Source organism: Anolis sagrei, chromosome 3, assembly GCF_037176765.1.
Source record: "Anolis sagrei isolate rAnoSag1 chromosome 3, rAnoSag1.mat, whole genome shotgun sequence".
NCBI lineage: Eukaryota > Metazoa > Chordata > Lepidosauria > Squamata > Dactyloidae > Anolis > Anolis sagrei.
The window spans coordinates 227,309,357-227,332,421 of NC_090023.1; the positions used below are offsets into that span (position 1 = coordinate 227,309,357).

The 23,065-nt window shown below is 41.7% G+C and overlaps 1 protein-coding gene across 1 annotated transcript in view; it reads left to right on the forward strand.

Moving 5' to 3' along the window:
- Positions 1 to 22,432, forward strand: part of MAB21L4 (mab-21 like 4) — a 28,770-nt gene extending 6,338 nt beyond the window's left edge. The window contains exons 2-5 of the mRNA XM_060767942.2: positions 11,312 to 11,534; positions 15,082 to 15,235; positions 16,934 to 17,290; positions 20,259 to 22,432. Coding sequence (XP_060623925.2) covers positions 11,312 to 11,534; positions 15,082 to 15,235; positions 16,934 to 17,290; positions 20,259 to 20,351 — 827 coding nt within the window. The 3' untranslated portion in view covers positions 20,352 to 22,432. The remainder of the gene's footprint in view (positions 1 to 11,311; positions 11,535 to 15,081; positions 15,236 to 16,933; positions 17,291 to 20,258) is intronic.
- Positions 22,433 to 23,065: the final 633 nt, after the last annotated feature.

Sequence of the window (23,065 nt, forward strand, 5' to 3'; positions counted from 1 at the left end):
CTACTTCTTGGCATCTGTTAATTTGGTTGCTAATTGTATATGTAGGTAAGAAGGAATGGAATAGCACGAGGGATCTCGAATATGACCTAACGGGACTGAAGAACACGTGGAAGGCAAAGCTATGGCAAACTGAAACTGTAACATGGCATGTACACCACGATGATCCCTGGTTTATTAGTATAAGTACCAAATGCGTCATGGAGGAGGGAGAGGCTTCCGTTAACCGAGGAGCCCCCATAGAAGTCGTGGTGGGGAAGGGGAGATACGGGAAAAGGAGACCTTTAATTCGGCCTAGGGAACGGGGAACAACTTTAGTAATTCCAAACCGGTCTCCTGATACGGTAAGTAGGTGTAACCAGGATGGCGGTCCCTCGGGATTGAAAGTGGTGCTGTTGAACGCCAGATCTGTCAATGGCAAAACAACTTTCATCCAGGACTTAATCCTGGATGAACGGGCAGATCTGGCGTGCATCACAGAGACCTGGCTGGACGAAGCTGGAGGTGTAAACTTGACCCAGCTTTGTCCACCCGGGTTCTCTGTGCAGCATCAACCGAGATCCGGAGGGCGGGGAGGCGGGGTTGCAGTAGTCTATAGAGATTCCATTTCTCTGACCAGGACCCCCATCCCGCAGTCAACAAATTTTGAATGCGTCCACCTGAGGGTGGGTGACCGGGACAGTTTAGGGATTCTGTTAGTGTACCGTCCACCTCGCTGCACTACAGTCTCCCTACCTGAGCTAGCGGGGGTAGTCTCGGACCTGGCATTGGAGTCCCAACGGCTGCTTGTGCTGGGGGACTTCAATGTCCACGCCGAGGCTGCCCTAACGGGAGCGGCTCAGGACTTCATGTCTACCATGGCGACCATGGGTCTGTCCCAACAAGTATCTGGCCCCACCCACAGTGCTGGACATACATTGGACTTGGTTTTCTGTCAGGGATGGGAGGAAGGTGGCGGTGTTGAGGAGTTATCCATCTCTCCGTTGCCATGGACCGACCACCACCTGGTCAGCTTTAGACTTACTGCACCCCCTAACCTCCGCAGAGGTGGAGGACCTATTAAATTGGTCCGCCCCAGGAGGCTTATGGATCCGGAGGGATTCCTGATGGCTCTTGGGGAATTCCCCGCCACCTCGGTTGGTGATCCTGTTGATGCCCTGGTCGCTCTCTGGAATGGGGAGATGACTAGAGCAATAGACACGATCGCTCCAGAACGTCCCCTCTCAAGTAGCCGAGCTAAACCAGCCCCTTGGTTTACTGAGGAGCTGGCGGTGTTGAAGCGAAAGAAGAGGGAACTAGAGAGCGTGTGGCGTTCGGATCCGAGCGAGCCAAACCGAACACGGTTTGTGTCCTTTTTAAGGTCATATGCCGCGGCAATAAGAGCCGCTAAGAAGACCTTCTTCGCGGCCTCTATTGCGTCTGCAAAGAACCGTCCGGCTGAACTGTTCCGGGTTGTCAGAGGCCTTTTAAAACCCACCATCCAGGATGGGTGCCCTGATGACTCGGCAGCTCGCTGTGAAGCTTTTGCTCGGTTCTTCGCAGACAAAGTCGCTTTGATCCGCTCTGGACTGGATGCCACATTAACGGCAGTCTCTGAGGATGTAACACGAGCATCTGCTTGTCCGATTTTGATGGATTCATTTCAATTGGTTCAAACCGAGGATGTGGACAAGGTGCTTGGAGGAATGAGAGCTACTACATGCATCCTAGACCCCTGCCCATCCTGGCTTCTAAAGGAGGCCAGAGGGGGATTGGCCGAGTGGGTTAAGGTGGTGGTTAATGCCTCCCTTCGGGAAGGCATTTTTCCAGCCAGCTTAAAGCAAGCTGTGATAAAACCGCTGTTGAAGAAACCATCACTGGACCCCACTCAATTGGTAAACTATCGGCCTGTTTCCAATCTTCCCTTTTTGGGCAAAGTCATGGAACGTGTGGTGGCCTCACAACTCCAGGCATTCTTGGTAGACACGGATTATCTAGATCCGGCGCAGTCTGGCTTTAGGCCGGGACATGGTACCGAGACAGCCTTGGTCGCCTTAGTGGATGATCTCCGTCGGGAGCTCGACAGGGGGAGTGTGTCCCTGTTGGTGCTTCTCGACCTCTCAGCGGCCTTCGATACCGTCGACCACGGTATTCTTCTGGGACGCCTCGCAGGAATGGGCCTCGGAGGTACTGCTTTGCGGTGGCTCCGGTCATTCCTCGAGGGTCGGTCTCAGAAGGTGTTACTGGGGGACTCCTGTTCTACCCCACAACCGTTGTTTTGTGGGGTTCCTCAGGGTTCAATATTGTCCCCCATGTTGTTTAACATCTACATGAAGCCGCTGGGCGAGATCATCCGGAGTTTCGGGGTGCGGTGTCATCTGTACGCAGATGATGTCCAGCTCTGTCACTCCTTTCCACCCGCTACTAAGGAGGCTGTCGAGGTCCTGAACCGGTGCTTGGCCGCTGTCACGGTCTGGATGGGGGCGAACAAATTGAAATTAAATCCAGACAAGACAGAGGTGCTCCTGGTCAGTCGCAGGGCCGAACAGGGTATAGGGTTACAGCCTGTGTTAGACGGGGTCGCACTCCCCCTGAAGACACAGGTTCGCAGTTTGGGTGTGATCCTGGACTCATCGCTGAGCCTGGATCCCCAGGTTTCGGCGGTGACCAGGGGAGCATTTGCACAGTTAAGACTCGTGCGCCAACTGCGACCGTACCTTGGGAAGTCTGACTTGGCCACGGTAATCCACGCTCTGGTTACATCCCGCCTTGATTACTGCAACGCTCTCTACGTGGGGTTGCCTTTGAAGACGGCCCGGAAGCTTCAACTAGTCCAACGGGCGGCAGCCATGGTATTAACAGGAGCAGGGCGCAGGGAGCATACAACTCCTCTGCTGTACCAGCTCCATTGGCTACCGATCAGCTACCGAGCCCAATTCAAAGTGCTGGTTTTGACCTTTAAAGCCCTAAACGGTTCTGGCCCTACATACCTATCCGAACGTATCTCGGCCTATCAGCCCACCAGGACCCTAAGATCTTCAGGAGGAGCCCTTCTCTCCATCCCGCCTGCTTCACAGGTGCGGCTCGCGGGAACGAGAGATAGGGCCTTTTCTGTGGTGGCCCCCCGGCTTTGGAATGCCCTCCCTATTGAACTAAGATCAGCCACCTCGCTAATGGCATTTCGGAAAAATCTAAAAACTTGGATGTTCGAGCAAGTTTTTAACTAATTTCCGATGTAAGGTTATTTTGACCATGGACTTGCAACCAAGGATAACGAACTGAACTACGATTTTAACTATGAGATGTTTTCGACTTGTATTGGTGGCCCGATACTAAGTATGTTCATACTATGTATGTTTTATGTCTTGTATTTTGATATCTTATTTTATATTTTTAAGTGACTATTGTATTTTAACAAGTTGTAAACCGCAATGAGTCGCCGCACAGGCTGAGATATTAGCGGTATACAAGTGTATCAAATAAATAAATAAATAAGGATGGGGTGTAATCTTCTGTCAAAAAGGTAAGGCTTAGTCATTCCTATTCATGGAATACCACTTACGTTATTTATAGAATTAAGCTGGACGTTTATAAACTTCTGTTACAGTGAGAAGAATCGGTGCAATCTAGTCAATGCAGTAATAAGTTTGCTCTGAGTTTTGGTCAAAAATTTCAATGGTGCTATCCAAGGTGCTGGATGCCTAATGAAATACTGTACTATAAGGTGACATCAATTTTGTCCTCTCCACTTTCCAGAGTGATTCCTTGTCTGTAGGCTTTAGAATTCTTTGGATGGGAGCACGCTGAAGATTTATGTCTCTTTGTTATATTTAATGTATTGGAAATATACAAGGACATGGCTGGGACAAGCAGGTACTCTTAGAAAGCAAATCAGATCCACTAACTCTGCATTGTATTTTGCAACAGGCAAACTGTTATGTCTTCCCCATAAGTCTTTAGCCCTATTTTAGTTAGAAATTCCTTTCTCTACTTGCTCCCAAATTAAAATTCCAAACTGGCTTCAATCTGGTTATTTTCTCTTTCCTGTAGCTTTAGGGGTGTCACTTTCTAAAGAGTGTCTACTGGGCCATAATGAAAGGCATCCCACAATCATTATGAAAGAGATCATAAAGGTTCTTCTGTGGTTAATGTCCCTGATCACTCCTACAAAGTGCTAATCATAGCCAAACTAACAATACATTATTACACCAGTTAGTAGCCTATTTTTAGAAACAAACAGCAAGCTGTTGTTACTATGCTAGATTTTGTCCTGTTGAAACAGCTTTATTTGTTCAAAGACAGCCCCGAGCTTGGTTGCTGTCAGCTTTAAGTAAAGTAGATTTTCATCCTGATTTGTGTTTCATTTCCCACTTCTTCTGTGGTTCAGTTACACCCCATGGCAATGTTATCTCATTGCATCACTCCAGGTCTCCGTATCAAACTGGGAAATAATCCAAGGAAGTAATTCCAAAAAGTGAACTAGGGCTGAACAGGGCTGCCAGGTCTTAAGGCATTGCTCCAAGTGTCCTGATTCCTTGCTTCATGATCCTTCCGGTCTGGTTGTTTGACAGGAGGAAAGAAGAAGGAGAACATATATGTTCAATTATGGCGTCAACATATGGTGTTGTAGGACTTTGCAGGAAAAAAAATCCAACACAATTCAACCAGAGAAATCAACCATAGCAGAGCACTTGATGAACTAACCTAGACATCGCCTATTATTTGAAAACACAGAAATGCTGGGCCACTCTAACAACTACCATGTCAGACTACACAGAGAAACCATTGAAATCCACAAGCATGTGGAAAATTTCAACAGAAAGGAGGAAACAATGAAAATAACCAAAATTTGGCTACCAGTATTTAAAAAATCTAAAATCAGGACAATAAATAAAGTGCAACACTCAGAAAACAAGGAAATACCAGACACAAAACAATCAGGGCCAGCTAACACCTCCCAACAAAGGATTCCCCCAGGCAGGAAGAAGCTAGGCTTCGAAGCTGTAAGGCTATTCAATGCTAATCAAGGTCATCAATTGCAACATTCACACTTGCGTCAAGCAACCAAGAGTTCTTTTTCCCACCATGAACATTCCACAGATATATAAAACCCACTTGCCTAGTTTCCAATAGACCTCACAACCTCTGAGGATGCCTACCATAGATGTGGGAAAAATGTCAGGAGAGAATGCTTCTGAAATGGCCATACAGCCTGGAAAACTCACAGCAACTCAGTGAGTCCGGCATGAAAGCCTTCAACAAGACAAGGCATTGGTTTCTTTGTGTGCGAGAGGATTATGTGGTTGACTCAAAGGATTTTGGGGCCTAGCATGAAATATGTTCTCAGACCCACCTTCTTCTTGATGCACTGCTCTTGGAGGAGGAAAGGTGTACACATTACAAGGTCTTCTATAAAGAAGTTTCCATACATATGTGTGATATAACGATGCACAAACCAATCAGGCCACAAATTAATTCGGAGACAGGCCTGCTTTTGATAAGTGCAACACCAAACCAGTAGATGTTATTTTAAAAGTTCACATATACACATAGAGGACACCATTTTATGTCCTACGAAACTACCTCATTCCTTGGCATTCTTGTTGTCATTAACTGCCTTTGAATTTACTTATGAAAGAATGATCTCTAAATCATTCTGTCCTCAACAGCCCCACTTAGGTCTTGCAGACTTCGGGCCATGGCTTCCTTGACTATGTTTATTGGAAATGGGATTTTCCTGTTTTCCTACTTTTTTTTGTCATGTCAGGAGCAACTTGAGAAACTGCAAGTCGCTTCTGGTGTGAGAGAATTGGCCGTCTGCAAAGATGTTGCCCAGGGGACGCCCGGATGATTTGATGTTTTTATCATCTTTGTGGGAGGCTTCTATCATGTCCCCGCATGAGGACCTGGAGTTAGGGGATCTCATCCGCCTCTCCCCGGATTCGAACCTGCGACCTGTTGGTCTTCACTCACTGCGCCACTGGGGGCTTTTCCTTTTCCTACTGCCCTCCATTTTATCAAGCATTATCATTTTTTTTAGTGAGTCATCATTTGTCATGATATAGCCAAAGCACAATAACTTCTGTTTACTCATTTTGTCTTCTAGGGTGAGTTCAGTCCTGATTTATTCTAGGATCCATTTATTATTTGTCTTTCAAGGTCCATGTTATCAGTTGAACTCTTCACCACACATTTCAAAATTTATTGTGGTTCTTCTCCCCAATTTGTTCTTTTGCATTTGCTGTCGTTTTTTAGGGATAGGACCACAGAGATTGGAAAAGCAATTTATTTTGGGTACAGCCTTTGCTTTTAAAAAAGAATCCTCCTTTTGTGCATATTTGTTGTTGTGTGTCTTCAATTAGCTTCTGACGTATGGTGACTCCATCACAAAGTTTTTATGGCAAGACTTCTTCTGACTATGATTTCCCGTCATAGTCCAATGCCCAAACAACTAGACCACATTGGTTCATGCTTTGTGCATATAAATGCCTATATTCTCACCCTGCCCCTTATTATTCTCTAATATCTCTGGCACTCTTTTTCTCCTCATGGAAAGGAACCAAATAATCCTGCCACAACTGGACCATTTTGCTACCTATAGTGGAAAAGCAAGTGTTGCTTCCTACTTACTTACTTAGGCAATCCCTCGTTGTCCAAGTAAGATTGTCCTCCCAAGTGTGATGTCCTGGCGGTGGGTATATAGATGACTGTGGAGCCCCCTATTCTTGACCCGCATGTTCTCCTGCAGTGAAGTCATTGGTTTCCAGGTGGAAGGTGGTCACAGTCAGGATTGGCTTGACATGCCTTCCTCTTAGCACATTTCTCTCTTTCACCCTCCATTCATGCCTCTTCAAATTCTGCAGCACTGCTGGTCAGAGCTGACCTCCAGCTGGAGTGCTCAAGGGCCAAGGATTCCCAGTTTTCAGTGTCTATGGCAGAAATTTTAAGGTTGGCTTTGAGCCCATCTTTAAATCTCTTTTCCTGTCCACCAACATTCCATTTTCTGTTCTTGAATTCGGAGTAGAGCAACTGCTTTGGGAGATGGTAGTCGGGCATCGAGACACATGGCTACTCAGTGGAGTTGATGCCGTAGGACCATCGCTTCAATGTTGGTGGTCTTTGCTTCTTCCAGCACGCTGACACTTATCTGTTTGTCTTCCCAAGAGATTTGCAGGATTTTTTGGAAGCAGCGCTGATGGAATTGTTCCAGGAGTTGCATGTGATGTCTGTAGATAGTCCACATTTTGCAGGCATATTGGGAGGACAATAGCTTTGTAAACAAGCACCTTAATATCCCTATGGATGTCCCAGTCCTCAAACACTCTGTGCTTCATTCAGAAAAATGCTGCACTCGCAGAGCTCAGGCGATATTTTATTTCAGTGTCAATGTTGCTTCCTACCAACTGAAACAAAAATAAACAAAGCCCAAAACATTACTTGAGTACCTAAAGCACCTGTCCCTTGCTATAAGGTATAATAACTACTGGTATAATTTCTAAAAGGTTGTGCTGACACTACATCTAATATTGATTAAGGGTACATCTGCCCTATATAATTAATTCAGTTTGACACCACTTTAATTAACATGGCTCAGTGCTATGAAATCTTGAGATTTGTAGCTTGGTGAGCACTAGCACTCTTTGGAAAACAAGATAATATCATTCAAGTTCTGAGGGCCAAGTGGGGGCTCTTAGACTCCTCACAGCCCCCTTATCCCATTTCCTACATTTATTCTTTTATACTTCCTTCCTTTCCAGGGACATGCTATATGCCCTTGCCCAGTCCAAAGCAATTTCCTGTTGGTGTCAAATTGCATTAATTCTACAGTGTAGATATACCCTAAGTTTGTGTTAGGGGAACCCTAACCTACACAAAATTGTTAAAATTATAAGAACCAAGGAGCCATGCTGCACTTTCACTCCAGAACTTTAAGTGCTTTGAAAATTAGCCTGTAACCAAATGACCAGGACTGGATTTGGTATCAAGAAATTGCCGCAATAAAACATGTTCAGAATCAAATTAAGGAGATGGGTTTATTTACAAAGAGTAAGGGAAATGGGCAGCTCCATACAACAAAAAATACAATTTGGGAAATATGTAAAATACAATAGGCAAAACTAGCAAAGGCATCATTATATTAACGAAACATACCAAATTGAACTCATTAATAATAGCCAGACCACAGGGGCAACACATTACAAAGCAAAACATTCACAAATGCATGTTATACAGCAATGAACAAAGTATGATTATAACCAATAGCCACCATTTAATTGGTCCCCAGAGTTAAGCCACCAGAATGCCAAAAGCCTTCGTGCTCTTTAGGGTAAGCTTTCTCGGGAGACTTTTGAGAAAGAAAATACTGAGAGTGATTATGACCTTAATTAAGCAAAAATAAATCCTTGTGGGTACACAAGATAATTAAACTTGAATCTTCAGGCTATCTGAGAATTGGTAACAACTCACTAATGGTAAGTCCTAATTAAAGCAACTAATGATTAACCGCTTGTTCATCACACTCAGAATCTGCTGCCTGAGGCAGATGCCTCACTCTATTTACTAGTAGGGCCCTCATTAGGAAGTAACATTATATGAGGTGTATGAGGAGAGATCCAAACTCAGCAACCAAGTAGCAGGATGCTGGTGAAGGACATGTCAGAAATATTAAATATTAGCTAGGTATCTTTAATTACAAAAATGTGAGTCAAGCACTGAAAGGGTTAAATGGATACAATAACTCAGCAAAAGCTGCAGTTCAATATAAGCAGGTGTGCCTGTCGCTTAGTAGTCCCAGTCTTTAAGAGCTCACTGTGAGAGAAGGGCCTCAGTGTGTTAGTAGACCTCAGTATGAGGTAGGCCTCAGTGTTCACCTCAGTGGGAGAAAGGCCTCGGTGTCAGTAGGCCTGGTGTGAGAAGCGTCAGTGAGAGAAGCCCCATGTTGAAGGCCATTGAATGTGAAGCTCCAGTGTGAAGGCTGCCGTGTGCAAAAAACTACTGTGTGAAACTCCTGTGTAACTTCGGTGTGTGGGGAGGCTCTGTGAGAGCAAAGCTGTTTATCTGCATGAGAAAGAAGCCCAGCGTGGAAGAAAAGAAGGAAGTGTAAAGAACTTTGTGTGATTGAAACCTTGTTCGTGTAAATTGTACAATCATATTATTTTGCTAAAAAGAAAAGCCTCCTAAGGAAGATATAACATTGGTCTGTGTGTTTTCGTTCTTTTTATCACTTTGGGTTACTGATGCTGGGTCATGCAGCTGCTAATAAGTTACTCTGCTGTATATTTATGAGGAGGGTCTTTTGTTAATAAGACCACTTGTCCAACAGGACAGACTTTCTTGTTTCAGAGTTAAGATAGCGAAGAAGAGAATTGGTATGAGTAGTCCTATGCCTCCGAATCCATCTTTTATCTCTAAAATTTCCATATCTAGATAGGGTTTTTAGAGATGTAGACTATAATGTGCCAGGATATTTCAGGAGGCTGTTTGTTGATGTGCCGTTAGAAACAGCTGGTATTGATGCATTTTATTTTTAAAATGACTCTTGTTGTGGTAATGTAACTAATATCTTGAAATTCCTGATTTCAAGGATTCACAAGACATTCAGAATTACATGTTTTGTATATGACATACATATGGCCTATCCCTGAAGTCTGTTTCATATATGTCTTCTGGGACCACTTTGCAATTGTCACAATAATGAATATGAGTAAGTTGAATGTTATGGAGTTTTGCAAGAAAGCCAAGTAACCTGTCAGCTTTACTGAGAGTCAGTGGTAACAAGAATCAATACTGAGCACTTAATCATATGCTGCACCAATTTATTTCATCCCTCCGGTTCTCTTTGTTTGGTTATTAGGAATGCTTTGAGTTGTGGTTTTTAGAAATAATGCTGCAGGAAAGAATACTGAACACTAAAAAAGAGAGAGAGAAATCTTTTGAGTATAAATTGGTCAAAATATAGACGTAGTACTGCCTCTGCTTCTCTCACTCTGAATACAGAGTAGTGGCAGTTGGGTTAGAAGGAGAGTCTTTTATTTGATTCGGGACCTAAATGTGTTGCCTGTCTCTTATTACCATTGTAGGCCAGGGCAGTGAAGTTGGGATGGATAGAGAGCCTTTTCTCTGGTTCTGGGCATTACATGATGCAGCTGTATTTGCCACTTTTCCCTTTGAGGCTGCAACAGAGGCATTTGGGATGGATGGTCTCTCATCAGTTGCTGAGCCCATGCATGTTGGTGCTCTACCTGCAGCCTCTCTCTATTTTTCATATGTTGAAGACAGTTCTTCAGATAATCTGAGCTCAGTTTCCCCTCCTACCCATTTTGGGGTCTATGTACAATCTTCTATGGCAGCACAATTTATTTGTGTTGCTTTGGGTCCAGGACAAAGCTTGGAAATATTACTCACTAGCCGCCCTCTGCCACGCATTGCTGTGGCCCACTTTGGTGGTCATGGGGGTTCTGTGGGAGGTTTGGCCCAATCCTATCATTGGTGGGATTCAGAATGCTCTATGATTGTAGGTGAACTACAAATCCCAGCAACTACAACTCCCAAATGTCAGGATTCTATTTTCCCCAAACTCCACCAGTGCTCACATTTGGGCATATTGAGTATTCATGTAGAGTTTGGTCCAGATCCATCAGTGTTTGAGTCCACAGTGCTCTCTGGATGTAGGTGAACTACAACTCCAAAACCAAAGGACACTGCCCACCAAACCCCTCCAGTATTTTCTGGTGGTCATGGGATATCTGTGTGCCAAGTTTGGTTCAATGCCATCGTTGGTGGGGTTCAGAATGCTCTTTGATTGTAGGTGAACTATAAATCCCAGCAACTACAACTCCCAAATGTCAAAATCAATTTTTTTGAGTGAAGGATATACATTGGGTTGTTAGGAGTCTTGTGTCCAAATTTGGTGTCAATTCGTCAAGTGGTTTTTGAGTTCTGTTAATCCCCCAAATGAACATTACATTTTTATTTATATAGATTTGGATCCTAACTCCCTACTTCCTTAGTGACCTGAAGTCAGCCATGCTAGGTTCAGGTTGCAGATTCTGCAAGATTCTGGGGAAAAATAGTTTACCAAGCTAATCTTCATTGCATCATGAACCCTAAGAATCCCTCTCCCTTCCACTGTATTCTTAGGTGTGAGTTGCAAAGTATGCATTTTCTCATTCTTGAGTGTTGGGTAATTTGAATTGCATTCTGTGTGATTTCTGATATGAATCCTGTTTACAGGAGAAAAGACCTCTAGGGCTTTCGCAGTGGTGGAAGCCTGAAGCTGCTGTCTTGTGTATAATTCCACAGAACTCTTACTCTCTTTTCTTTTGACCATTTCTAGGTGAACTTAGTGCTGAGAAGCTAAAAGATGATGACATACAGTTGCCTTTACTGATATCCAGTGGTTGGAAAATGATCCGTTTTAACATTGTTCCTGTAATAAGAAGAAAACAGAATGCTCTGAAACTCAGCAACTGTTGGCAAGAAAAGGGATTTCCACAAGGCAGTGTGAACAAAGTCATTCAGGAGGCAGAGTTCATCCCTGCTAGTTATTATCATTGGAGGTAAAGATGTAACATTACGCTGTTTCCAAGGATGCTTGTGGGCTTTGGGGTGTGGGGTAGGGGGACTGTATATTTTCCCCACAAACAGAACATATTGTGTATGAAAATATGTTGTTGTCATGCAGCACCCAGGATTTTCTCAGAAAAGGGCATTATGACTTTAGGCCATTTCACATATTTGCCCTAACCTATAATCTCTCAACCTTAGTCCTGCCTTCTGCAATATGGTATAAGCATTATAGATTTAACCAGTATGAATAAATAGGGTTTATCTTTGAATGCTTATAACTAGGGTGTGGGGGATCCTGACTTTTAATAAACACCTGAGTTTGAAATATAAAAACTCCTGATAAACTCCTGTCTTTCCTGCTACCATTTAAAAGAGTGGTGGTGATTAGACACACTACAATCCTATCATGGTTATATTAAACTCTTGGATTTCATATTATTAATTTGGTTATGGGACAGTCATAATATCCTTCTTTTGGAAAGATGAAAAATGTTTTTAAAATGAATCATGAAATTCATTTTTAAGAAAGAGTGTGTGCCAGTTAGTTATGGTTATGAGTTACTTCACTGGCTGAAAAATCTAAAATGTTATAGATTAGTACGGTAAGTAAACATGGACAGAATGGTGGCTGGACATTTTGCTTTATATCTCACCCTTCGCAAAGGAGCCCCTGGTGGTGCAATGGGTTAAACCCTTGTGCTGGCAGGACTGAAGACCAACAGATCAGAGGTTCAAATCCGTGGAGAGTCTAGATGAGCTCCTTCTGTCAGCTCCAGCTCCCCATGTGGGGACATGAGAGAAGCTCCCACAAGGATGGTAAAATATCAAAACATCTGGGCATCTCCTGGGCAACATCCTAGCAGATGGCCAATTCTCTCACACTAGAAGAGACTTGCAGTTTCTTAAGTCGCTCCTGACACGAAGAATTTTTTTTTTTTTACAAAGGGAAGATACTTGCTGTAAAAAAAATGAAAACTAGGAATCTGGATTTATACATTAGAGGAAAAGACTGCTCTCTTGCCCTCCCTATTGAGGTTGTCCATTGCTGTTCTGACAGTATGACGCAGATGCCTGGCACATTGAAGGAGGAAAACCCTGCCAGTCTCTCACATTAGATAGTTTAGGAAACACTGGTACCATGTTATTGTGTAGTACATAGAGCCATTGCACTGTACCATACTAGGCTTGATACTTTAAAATTGTGAGAAATTACAGCTCTGAGGTTTTCTGAGGCAACTTGTTCAGGCATGAGATTTACCAGCATTATCTGTTCATATAAATCTTTTAAGACTGAGAATCAAGGAGAAGGCCTAGTTGAGTAGATTATATATATATTAAATAATGTAGTAAATGCTATTTTAGATTCTTAACTGCTATGCTTTTTATACAGGAGTGCAGGAGGTGTAACCCTTTCTGTGTGGAAAGGCATGGAATTCCCAAACCAGGTTCTGGTGGGTCTGTGTGGTAGGGAGTTACATGAGACCTCCTATACCATTTGAGGCCAAGATACAGTTAGCTAAGGTTGGATCTTCATGCCTAAAACAGAAGCTTAGTTTTTGTGAAGCTGATGGGCTTGCCCACCTGAGTAGTCAAGAGAAAAATGTACAGGGAAAGGGATTATCTCCTAGATCTGTTCACTTGAGCAACGGATTATATTCATACTGTAAGAACACAACCCACAACTTTGAAACCATGTGAATCCTCCAAAGGCCTTACGTACAGTTCTCATGGATATCACAATTCTCCAGCAGACAATTTTCACCAATTTATATCACCGGCAGTGTAAAGAGAGAAATGTCTATCAGGTTTACCATGGTAGCTCAATTCTCTTGCAATGAGGAAAGTTGGTTGCTTATGAGTGTGTGCATATGCCTACATAAACCTGCTTGCACTAAAAAGATTGTGCACTCTTGGTGGACCAGGATAAATTTGGTCACAGGAATTCAAAATAAGTTCAGTCAAGGCCAGCACAACCCAAGATGTGCTTTCTCTCTTTGTCTGCCTCTCTCTCTTTGTCTGCCTTTCCAGAACCAAGGCATCTTTAATAATAGGCTTTGCTAATAATAAACACACCATATTCAAAAGAGAGATAAGAGGTTGCCAGAGAGTTACAGCTTGAGATCAGAAGTTCATTCAGCCAGGTGACATCTTTAACAGATCACAGTTAACTAAGAAGTTCTAGTCAAAAACTGTATGAACTGGAGATCAAATATTATATATGAGTTACAATCTGACCAGTTTTAAAAGCAGACTCTTTTTCATGAGTTTTTGGATCAGCCATGTTCGTTAGCAACTTCTATATACTATTTTTTTAAATCAAAGACACAGATTATTAATCCCCCCCCCCCCCCAATTCAGTCACTATTCTGAAGGCTCAGTTTTAGGAGAATTTCAGGTGAGCTATGCTGTCAGGAACCTTCAGGCTTCATTTTAATCTCTCAAATCAGCAACTCCCTGCATCATTACATGATTGTGATGCATTTCCCCAGGAGATTTTAGAGGCAAGACAAAAGAGATTATAGATTTTACCTGACCAGTCATGAAAGTTAATGTGTGGAAGAACTTTGCCTACAATTTGGACTACAGACTTGTTGGGAATATAAATAATTACAGTACAAGGGAAGGGATGGGTTTAACCAGTATACTTCAGGCTGATTTACATGTTACATTTTTGAGAGTATTTGCAGAAGAGGGAGTAACTTGAACATCTGCATACCTGAAACAAAAATAGCATACAAAATGGTAACACTGGCCAATGTCAACATGGGATGTGGCAACATTACTGAAGCTGCCTGTTCCACCTTTGACTGTGTACATATTTTTGGAATCCATTCATCTGTAGCATTCTGTGTGTATTCACCTTATAATTCCACCAATTAATTTATGCCATTCAAAACAGTAGGACTTCATGTGAATTTGTGGTGGAGACAGTACAGCTGTCCTACATTAACTCTATTCAATTTGAAAGAGCAGTATGGGTATCTTCACCTATAGAGGTTATAATCCACATGTCTCAGATGACAAGATTCCGGAACACAACATTGTGGTCAACCTCTCATATCTGTCAGAGGCTGAGATATCTCATTAGTTATTTGTAATGGATGTGATTTCCAGCGTTTCCAGTTTAAAAACAATGCACCTTTTCTTTGAATTTGAAAAACAAACAAACCTAAGAGTGATTCCTACATTAATAGTATCTATTTCCTCTGCATATTTTTCCACAGAAGAGGACCAGCTTGGAATATTAATGTGCTAATGGGATCATTGACTTGGGTCAATAACCCACATCATGGATTCTGGGGCATTGTTACATTATTCAGAGGATAGGGGATTTCTGGAGATTGTAACTCACATTAAAACTAGCTGCTGTAGCAATAGTGAATAACAGTGGGAGTTGTAGTCCAACAGTACCTGAGAGAGAATACGTTTCCATATCCCTGATTTCTTTCATGGGTTCCCCTTTGTAATTAGCTGCACTGAAGCTCAGTGAATTCTAAATGAACCATTGAATGTCTAACTTCATGTCTTTCTTGTTAGGTACTGCACCAATCGCCCCATCCTCAAACTTGTCCAAATTGTGAGCAACCTAAAGGGGCACTATCTGGACAGTCTCCGCCTCCTTGTCCAAGTCAACTATGAGAACTGGAAAGAAGAAGGCAAGAAAAAGGGGCTTACATCTCACCATTTGGAGGTAGCTTTTTATTCTCCCTGGACTGCTAATCTTGATTCCTTTGAAGTGCTGCATTTGCCTCACAGCAGGCTGTGCTCTTTGTACCATAGTAGCTAAAACAGTTGGAAAAGGCATGAAATTCTGATTCCTGTGCCATGCTTAAAAAACCACACCCCTATGAGTAAGGAACACCGATGGTAGGACTGTTTTTCTTTTTAAATGGTTGAATCTAAAATCAACGTGATCCCTATGGAATTAGAAAAACTTGTTTCCCAAACTGCAGATGTAAGAAAGTGGAAAGAAAAAGCCTGGAGCAAGGAGCAGCAGATGGAATGAATTTTGCTCTCATTTCAGTACTATGACTTTTATGTGTAGCTTTATTGGCTGTTTTCTCCTAGGTGTAGCAGTATGTTCCATAGGGGTGAAAGAAAAATAGCCGATCTATTTTAATGTATGCAATACTATCTCAGCATGCTCGTATTAGGACCACCTAATATTTTTGGATGGGTTGCATTTCATTGTTTGGACGTGCTCCATCTCTCACAACTGCAGGGTAGAGAACAAGGAGCTGCAGAACATGTTTTACAAACATTTGGGTGTATGCCATTTGGGTGTAGCTTGTAGGCATTTTACCTTAGTTGCTGAACTTTTTAATTGTCGCTAACTGCAAGATCATTCCACCAAAGGAAGCCAACTTCAGAACAAATAGCATTTGAGATTCATGTCTTGTTTTTCCTCAGTTTTATCTACACATTCTCTTCTTAATTGCCCTGTAGTTTATTATGCTTGCCTTGCTTGGCTTAACATTACGAGTTACTTTGCTTTGATGGAAAGCTGATTACTTGCAATGCTTGTCTCTTAATTGCACAAAGAAACTTTAATGAAATAGTAGTAATTGAGTATATCTAAATTCCCTAAGGTTGCAAATCCCATCTGATCTTGGGAACTTAGCAAAATCAGCTCTGGTTAGTAGTTTGATAGGGCATTGTCAATGAATATCAGGAGCCCCAGACTATATTTCAGAGAAAGGAAATGTAATAGCTATCTGTTAAGTATTCCTGAAATTCAGGGGGTCACCATAACTCAAGAGGCAACTTGAAGGGGCATGCACACACATAGGTATACACATGTCAAAAGCAACAAGGACAAAGTTGGCCACTCACATAAGCCACTGCAGGAAGTCTGCAGGTAATCTGTATGCATGGTGCGACGTGGGAAGCTCTTGCTTTAGGATGAGACTAAAGGCAAAACAGTCATCTATGGGAGAGGAATATACCTTTTAAAATTACTTTTGCTATCTATGGAAAATGTTAAACAGATATCAAACAACTAACAGAGAATCAGAGCAAGTACACAATAAATGTTTTGTCTATGGGTTAAGATTTAGAAGGGCAGAACTGCAGTTCACTAAGCAACTTAATGATTATTGTAAGAAACATGAAAGGTGTTGCATAGCATTAATGCCACTGCAATGCCATTCATAGTGCCCCTTTTCCAGAACTAGTAAAAGGTAGCCTTTTGTATCACTGCTTCCAGAATGCTTTAGAAAGCATAGCTAGCAACTGGAACTAACAGCAGTCACCTTTGTCCATGAATTGACATAAGACACCCAGCTTCTAAAGGTGGAATACTTAGCCTGCCATGTTTGTTTTGGAAAATGTCTCACGTGCAGCAGAGATGTCTGCTTTGTCTTTACTGACTGTTTGTGTTTCCTTCCAGATGGTGTTGCTCTGGGCCACTCACCTTTTCCCTTCACCTGAAGACTGGATATCTCTGGAGGGGTCTGTGTATCGTCTGCTGGTGGTCTTGCTTTGCTGCTTGGTGACAAAAGATCTTCCCCATTTCCTGTATCCCGAGCAAAATCTGTTCCAAAATGACAGTGTGGACCTTAGTAATTTGTATCCTAAAGTGGAGAACTTTGCTTGCACTCCAGAGCTCTTCTTGAAATTCCGTTTTGCCACAAGAGGAGGCAACACATACAAGCAAATGGACAATGGTCTCAAAACCTTGCTTCATCTTCCAGCTGAAGATAAGTCCTACTGGAACACTGCCTTCTTTGATATGCTGCTTAATAAGGTAATTGACTCATAAACAGAGGTGTTGTAAAGCATGAAATGTTATCATCTAGTTTCTGAGTGAGATCTTTGGGATTTTCTCATGCATGCTAGGTTCAACCCCAGAGAGTTTTTCCAGTCTTTAAAATGTATTTAAAATGTTTATATTCTGTTCTTTAATATTGCTCACAGTACAAACAACAACAACAACAACAACAGACTTCCCCCCCCCCCCTCGGGAGGGACTCAGGGTGGTTTACATATTAAAAAGCCAAACATTAAATGCCTCAATTTGGTACAAACACACCAAAATAATACAGGATCTGTGAGAGAAATAAGGCTGAACACTGTGAAAACCATCAGCCTCCCCGCAGTAGACTTCAATCAAGGAAAAGCTTCATGAGAACCAATACTCCTCTTAAGGTCCCCCCAGAAACAGCAAGAGTATCCCTCTGGGCAGCTAAACCAGGAAATCCCAGTTGGATCCCCCCCTCACCCGGCGAGGGTCTTCCTCCAGGGGCAAACCAAGAATGGGCAACTTGGAAGTCCCTGAACAGACTCAGAAGTGAAGTAGGCAGATCAAAAGACAACCTGGCAAAATGGCACTACCTAAAACAATCTCCTACCTTGTATGACTGTGGAGCAGAACAGACAATTTCATATCTGTATGCTTGTCCACTATGCCCTGCCTCATATACAGAGGAAGAATTGTTGGAGGCTATAGACAATGCCGTTGCTTTTCCCCATTTCTGGTCAAAAGATATTTAATTGCTTGTGCTCCTTCTATTTTTGTCAGTTTTATACTGATTTATGCAATGCTTTTGATACAAAATAAATAAATATGGATTGTAACAACAGTAAACTTACGATGAAGGAATTAAGCATTGAAATAAAAATAGAACAAGAACACTCACTAAGACATAAAGAACTAGAGCATGAGTAAACATTACAATATGCACCCTAAAAGTAAACTAAGAAGCATTACATTAAAAATGGCTGACACTAGTGCTTCATTTAAGATGTACTATAGCAGCCATATAATACAAATGGGTTAGCAGCATTCCAATGGTTTTTTAAAAAACTGGCTTCAATACAAAAATCAAAATCAAATAGAATTTGCTACAATTTAATACATTGTAATAGCCTGGAAAAATTCAGTACAGTTAGCCTTTCACATTTGCTGGGGTTAAGGGTATAGAGGAAAATTGCAAAAGTAGGAAAACCTTCTCTAGGAATCTCTAGGTCCTCCACGTGATTCAATGGCTAACTTCTGTATTGGACGATCGCAGTGAAAGTTGACTCTAGACTCATACTGAAAGACCTAGAGATTCCTAGAGTAAACACTTTAATCAAATCCATGAATATTGAAATCCATAAAAGTCAAACCCATTAATGTGGAGGGCTGACTGTAACGTCTTTAGCAGTAAAAATATAGTACGGTAATTTTGGTCCTAAGTGCAATTTTGTGGAGAGGTAATTCCATTAAAAGGATGTTGCAATTGTAATGACACATTAGAAACTAATTCCTGTAGTCGGTTATACAATACTTAAAAATGTATTTGCTTGAAAAAGGTATATATATGCATCATTTAAAAATGTTGTGAAACCAACTCCTGAGTATATTGCTGAGTGATTCCATCCTTTAGTGCTCACTTGAAATTACTAAAAACTACAGAAACTTAAATGGTGATGACTGAGCCTTGACTCAACAAGACTCACAACCTAATTTCACAAGATTTGACTCAGACTGAGGAAATTATTTAAAATTACCAACAAAACTGACATATGCCAAACATGAAACCTAAATGTCTACAGCCTTTTGATAAAGATTTATGACCCAAATTATGTCAGATATGATATTGGATTAATGTAGGGATAGGCAAACCTTGGCTCTTGTGGGATCTCCTTTTCCCCTTCTTCTCTAGAATCCAGAGGCTCAAGAGTTTGGGGTACATACCTGCAACACATGTAAAATTGAGGCCCCATCTACACAGAAATATCCAGTTTTGGAATCTTGATTATCTGCTTTGAACTGGATTATATAGCAGTGTAGATCCAACCGGAGTGCATCTATATTATAGAATGTATGCAGTTTGCCACCACTTGAACTTCCATGACTTAGTGCTATGGAATCCTGGGAGTTATAGTCTGGAGAGGCACAAACAATCTTTGGCAAAGAAATCTAAAGGCCTTGTCAAACTAAACCTCCCAGGATTCCATAGCATTAAACCATGGTAGTTAAAGTAGTGTCAGAGTGTATCGGCATCCTGAGAGTACTGTCCTATACACATGTACAAGCAATAGAAGAGAGATGGCTCATTGAGGAAGAAAAGGAGTCATCAGGTTCACAAGATTGAGGGTATGTTTTGTAGGGTATCAGATATCAGAGCCAGGCTTGGGGTCTCTTTTCCAGTGCTCAGGGTTTCGGTTGTCAGCATGAGAACAATCACTCGGTTGTCAGCATGAGAACAGTCACTCAAAAATGTGTTAATCTCTCTGTCTATCTGTCTATCATGTATCTCTTGTGTTGCTGGCTTTACTAGAAACTGCTTTAGTTGGAAGCCAGACTTCAAGAGATCCATTTTAGTCCAGATTATTCTTCTCCCCTGTCAAATAATACTAATGATCATTCTTAGATCTCAAGTATGAGCCCCAAAATCTCTGCCTTGGGATGCTTCTGACCTGGCAATCCTAGTTTTGTTGGAAATAAGAGTGGCCCCAAATTGGGACACGTACTATCTCTTCCTCCCTGTTCTGATAGATATTGATCATCATCAGCCACCCTGGGAACCTGAAGGCTGGGATATAAATCCCTTAAATTACAACACAAACAAATCCAAAAGCAAATGCCATGCCAGTCTGAGAACTACTGACAACTGTGTATGCTAAAATGCCCATAGCCCTGTACATAATGTTTAGTAATAGTGGTGGTGGAGTTTGTGTACTTCTGCAATGACAGAGATACATTTTCATAGGTATGTTTTTTCCAGTTTCAGATGTATCAGATTAAGGACACAGAGCGGACTACTGCTATGTCAAACATCCTGTCAAAAACGAAGAAAATGGTGAACAACCAGCATTGAAAAGCCTTTCCTTGACTGGATGGATGTATTTCAGTGAAGTTAATTTCCTGTCATCAAAATTACTCTTTGCTGTGGACTTGAGTTTCTTATTTTCATCACTATGGGTTTGACACCAAAAATGTCAACTTGTGACCTTCATCAGGTGAAAATCACCAGGTGGCAATTCCATCATTAGAAAAAATGATCCAATTTCCTATCTTTTTGTAGATCACATGAATGCACACAATGTTCTCATTTTCTGTGTATAACTGTACTCTAACAAAGTGGTGAAAATATGTTCTTCAGTCTCAGCAAGAAAATGCAAGACTGTAGAATATTTCAAGGAAGAAGACAGACAACTTCAAAAGTGGAGTGGTTTTCATTTACCTTGTCTTTGCACTAGGCTGACTTTAGGGGTCTCCTGAAAACATGGCTAACCATCTATGGGCATTTCTGCAGACCTCCCTCCATCCTTCTGTGGTTAGAGATAATTATATATCAGAGAAACATATATAGTTCATATAGACTGATTACTTCCAGGGATCTGCTATTCCAGAAGGAAGGTTTATATCCCACACCTTTTCTGAGCCCCGTTTAAGCTCTGTCTGTGCATGCCTATATACACATTGAGACACTGAGAAACCACTCATTTTAGCAATTATGATTATATCTGTAATATTACTTGTCATTTCGTTGCAATTCATTGTGATTTGTTGCATGCATGGCTTTGTAATCTATGTTAGACTTTATAGAGTGCTTGTTGTTTCAAAAGAATATAATCTTCTGCACATACAGAATTCAAAGCACTATAATTTCATAAACCAGTACTTTAAGCATTTGGTTCATGGAGCCTGGAGCCTGAGAAGATGCTGGTGCTGGAGCCCATTAATGCCTAGTAACTCCCACAGCCAATCTCTGAAGAAGTACCCATGGAAGTAACTACTACTATTCAGCCTGCAGAACAAGGGTGAGTTCCTCTGAGCAGATTGAGGAACGCTGCTGCTGGCTGCAATGTCAGTTCTAGAAGCTATGACCTTGAACTCTTACGAACTCTGAACTCTGGACTAAAGCTAGGACCTTGTCTTGTGGATTCTGAATCAACCTTGTACTCTGGATCCTAATTGGCTTACGACCCTGGAACAGACATTCAGCTTCTCTGTTGTGTTATCCTATTAATGTTTGCACCTCTATGGACTATCAGCTTGACCTGGATTGTGGATTCATGGTCAAGGCTCCAGACAACTTGGACCAAAATATGTACATATTTAAAATGCTTCCAAACATTCCTAGTTGCTTCCAAGCATTTTTCTACTATATTAATTCATATTTGTTAGAAAGCATCAAGTATGAATATTGGCACCTGGTAATTAAATTAATTCCCTCATCTTTTCTTATCCCAATTTTGTTCTAGACCAGTGTTTCTTGAATGGTGCTCCTCCACATGTTTTGGACTTCATCCCCTACAATTCCTAACAGCTGGTAAGCTGGCTGGGATTTCTGGGAACTGAAGTCCAAAATACCCAGAGGAGCACAGTTTGGGAAATACTGCTCTAGACATTAAGGTTTCCCTTGAAATTAAGTGTAGTTGTGTCTAACTCTGGGGGGTGGTGCTCATCTCCATTTCTAAGCCAAAGAGCTGGCGTTGTCTGTAGAGATAAAGATTTTCCCTGAAATTAAGTCTAGTTGTGTCTGACTCTAGGGGTGGTGCTCACCTCCATTTCTAAGTCAAAGAGCCAGCATTGACTGTAGACACCTCAAAGGACATGTGGCCAGCATGACTGCATGGAGTGCCACTACCTTCCCACAGAAGGGGTACCTATTGATCCTCTCACATTTGCATGTTTTTGAACTGCTAGGTTGGCAGAAGCTGGGCCTAACAGCGGAAGCTCTCCCCGTGTCCCAGATTCGAACTGCCAACCTTTTGGTCAGCAAGTTCTACAGCTCAATGGTTTAACCAGATGCACCATCAGGGCAGGTGTTACAGCGGGTGTCACAGTAAATACATAGATCTAAACCCAACTTTTCACCCAAAACAGAATTGCCACATCAAATCACTGAGAACTTGGTAAGTTAACTACATTTCATTGATTTAACAGGATCACTCAACAACAATAATATTTATTTGCTACACATCTCTCCTCACAGCTCAAGGTGGGGTACAACAGGGTTAAAAATATAGAAAAAATGATACTGTTAAAATGCATATATTAAAATACACAGAATAAAGACTGACACCAATACTTAAAAAATGTAAAGTTGAAAGTCATAGTTTAATATTTATTGAGTTGTGACTAATGTTGGCTTTAAGTCACAATTCACATGTGTCAGCAAGCTATTTTTAAAAAGGCAAATATAATAATTTGCCCAACTTTTATAAATTGAAGTTTGGAAACATGCTTGGACAGATAGATTAAGGTTTACCACATAAGTATAGTCTGTAGATACCAAGACAGGGTGTGTCATTGCTCGAGCATGGGCTTGCCGCCATGCTTTGAATGTGTCTGCAATAGTTAAAAGAATTGTTTTAAAAAATCAGAGTTGTCCCCTTCTCATTTCCCAACTTCTCCTAATGTAGGGTAAAACTGGGTTAGCATATACAAAGCTGCTGCTTCAAAACACTCACTGAAATCTCATTTATCTAGTCTTGACATATTCAGTTGCCTGAAAGAACATGGAAAACTCTAGGGTTCCAGAAACCAACTCCATGACGATATGAACAATCATTCCAAATGTCA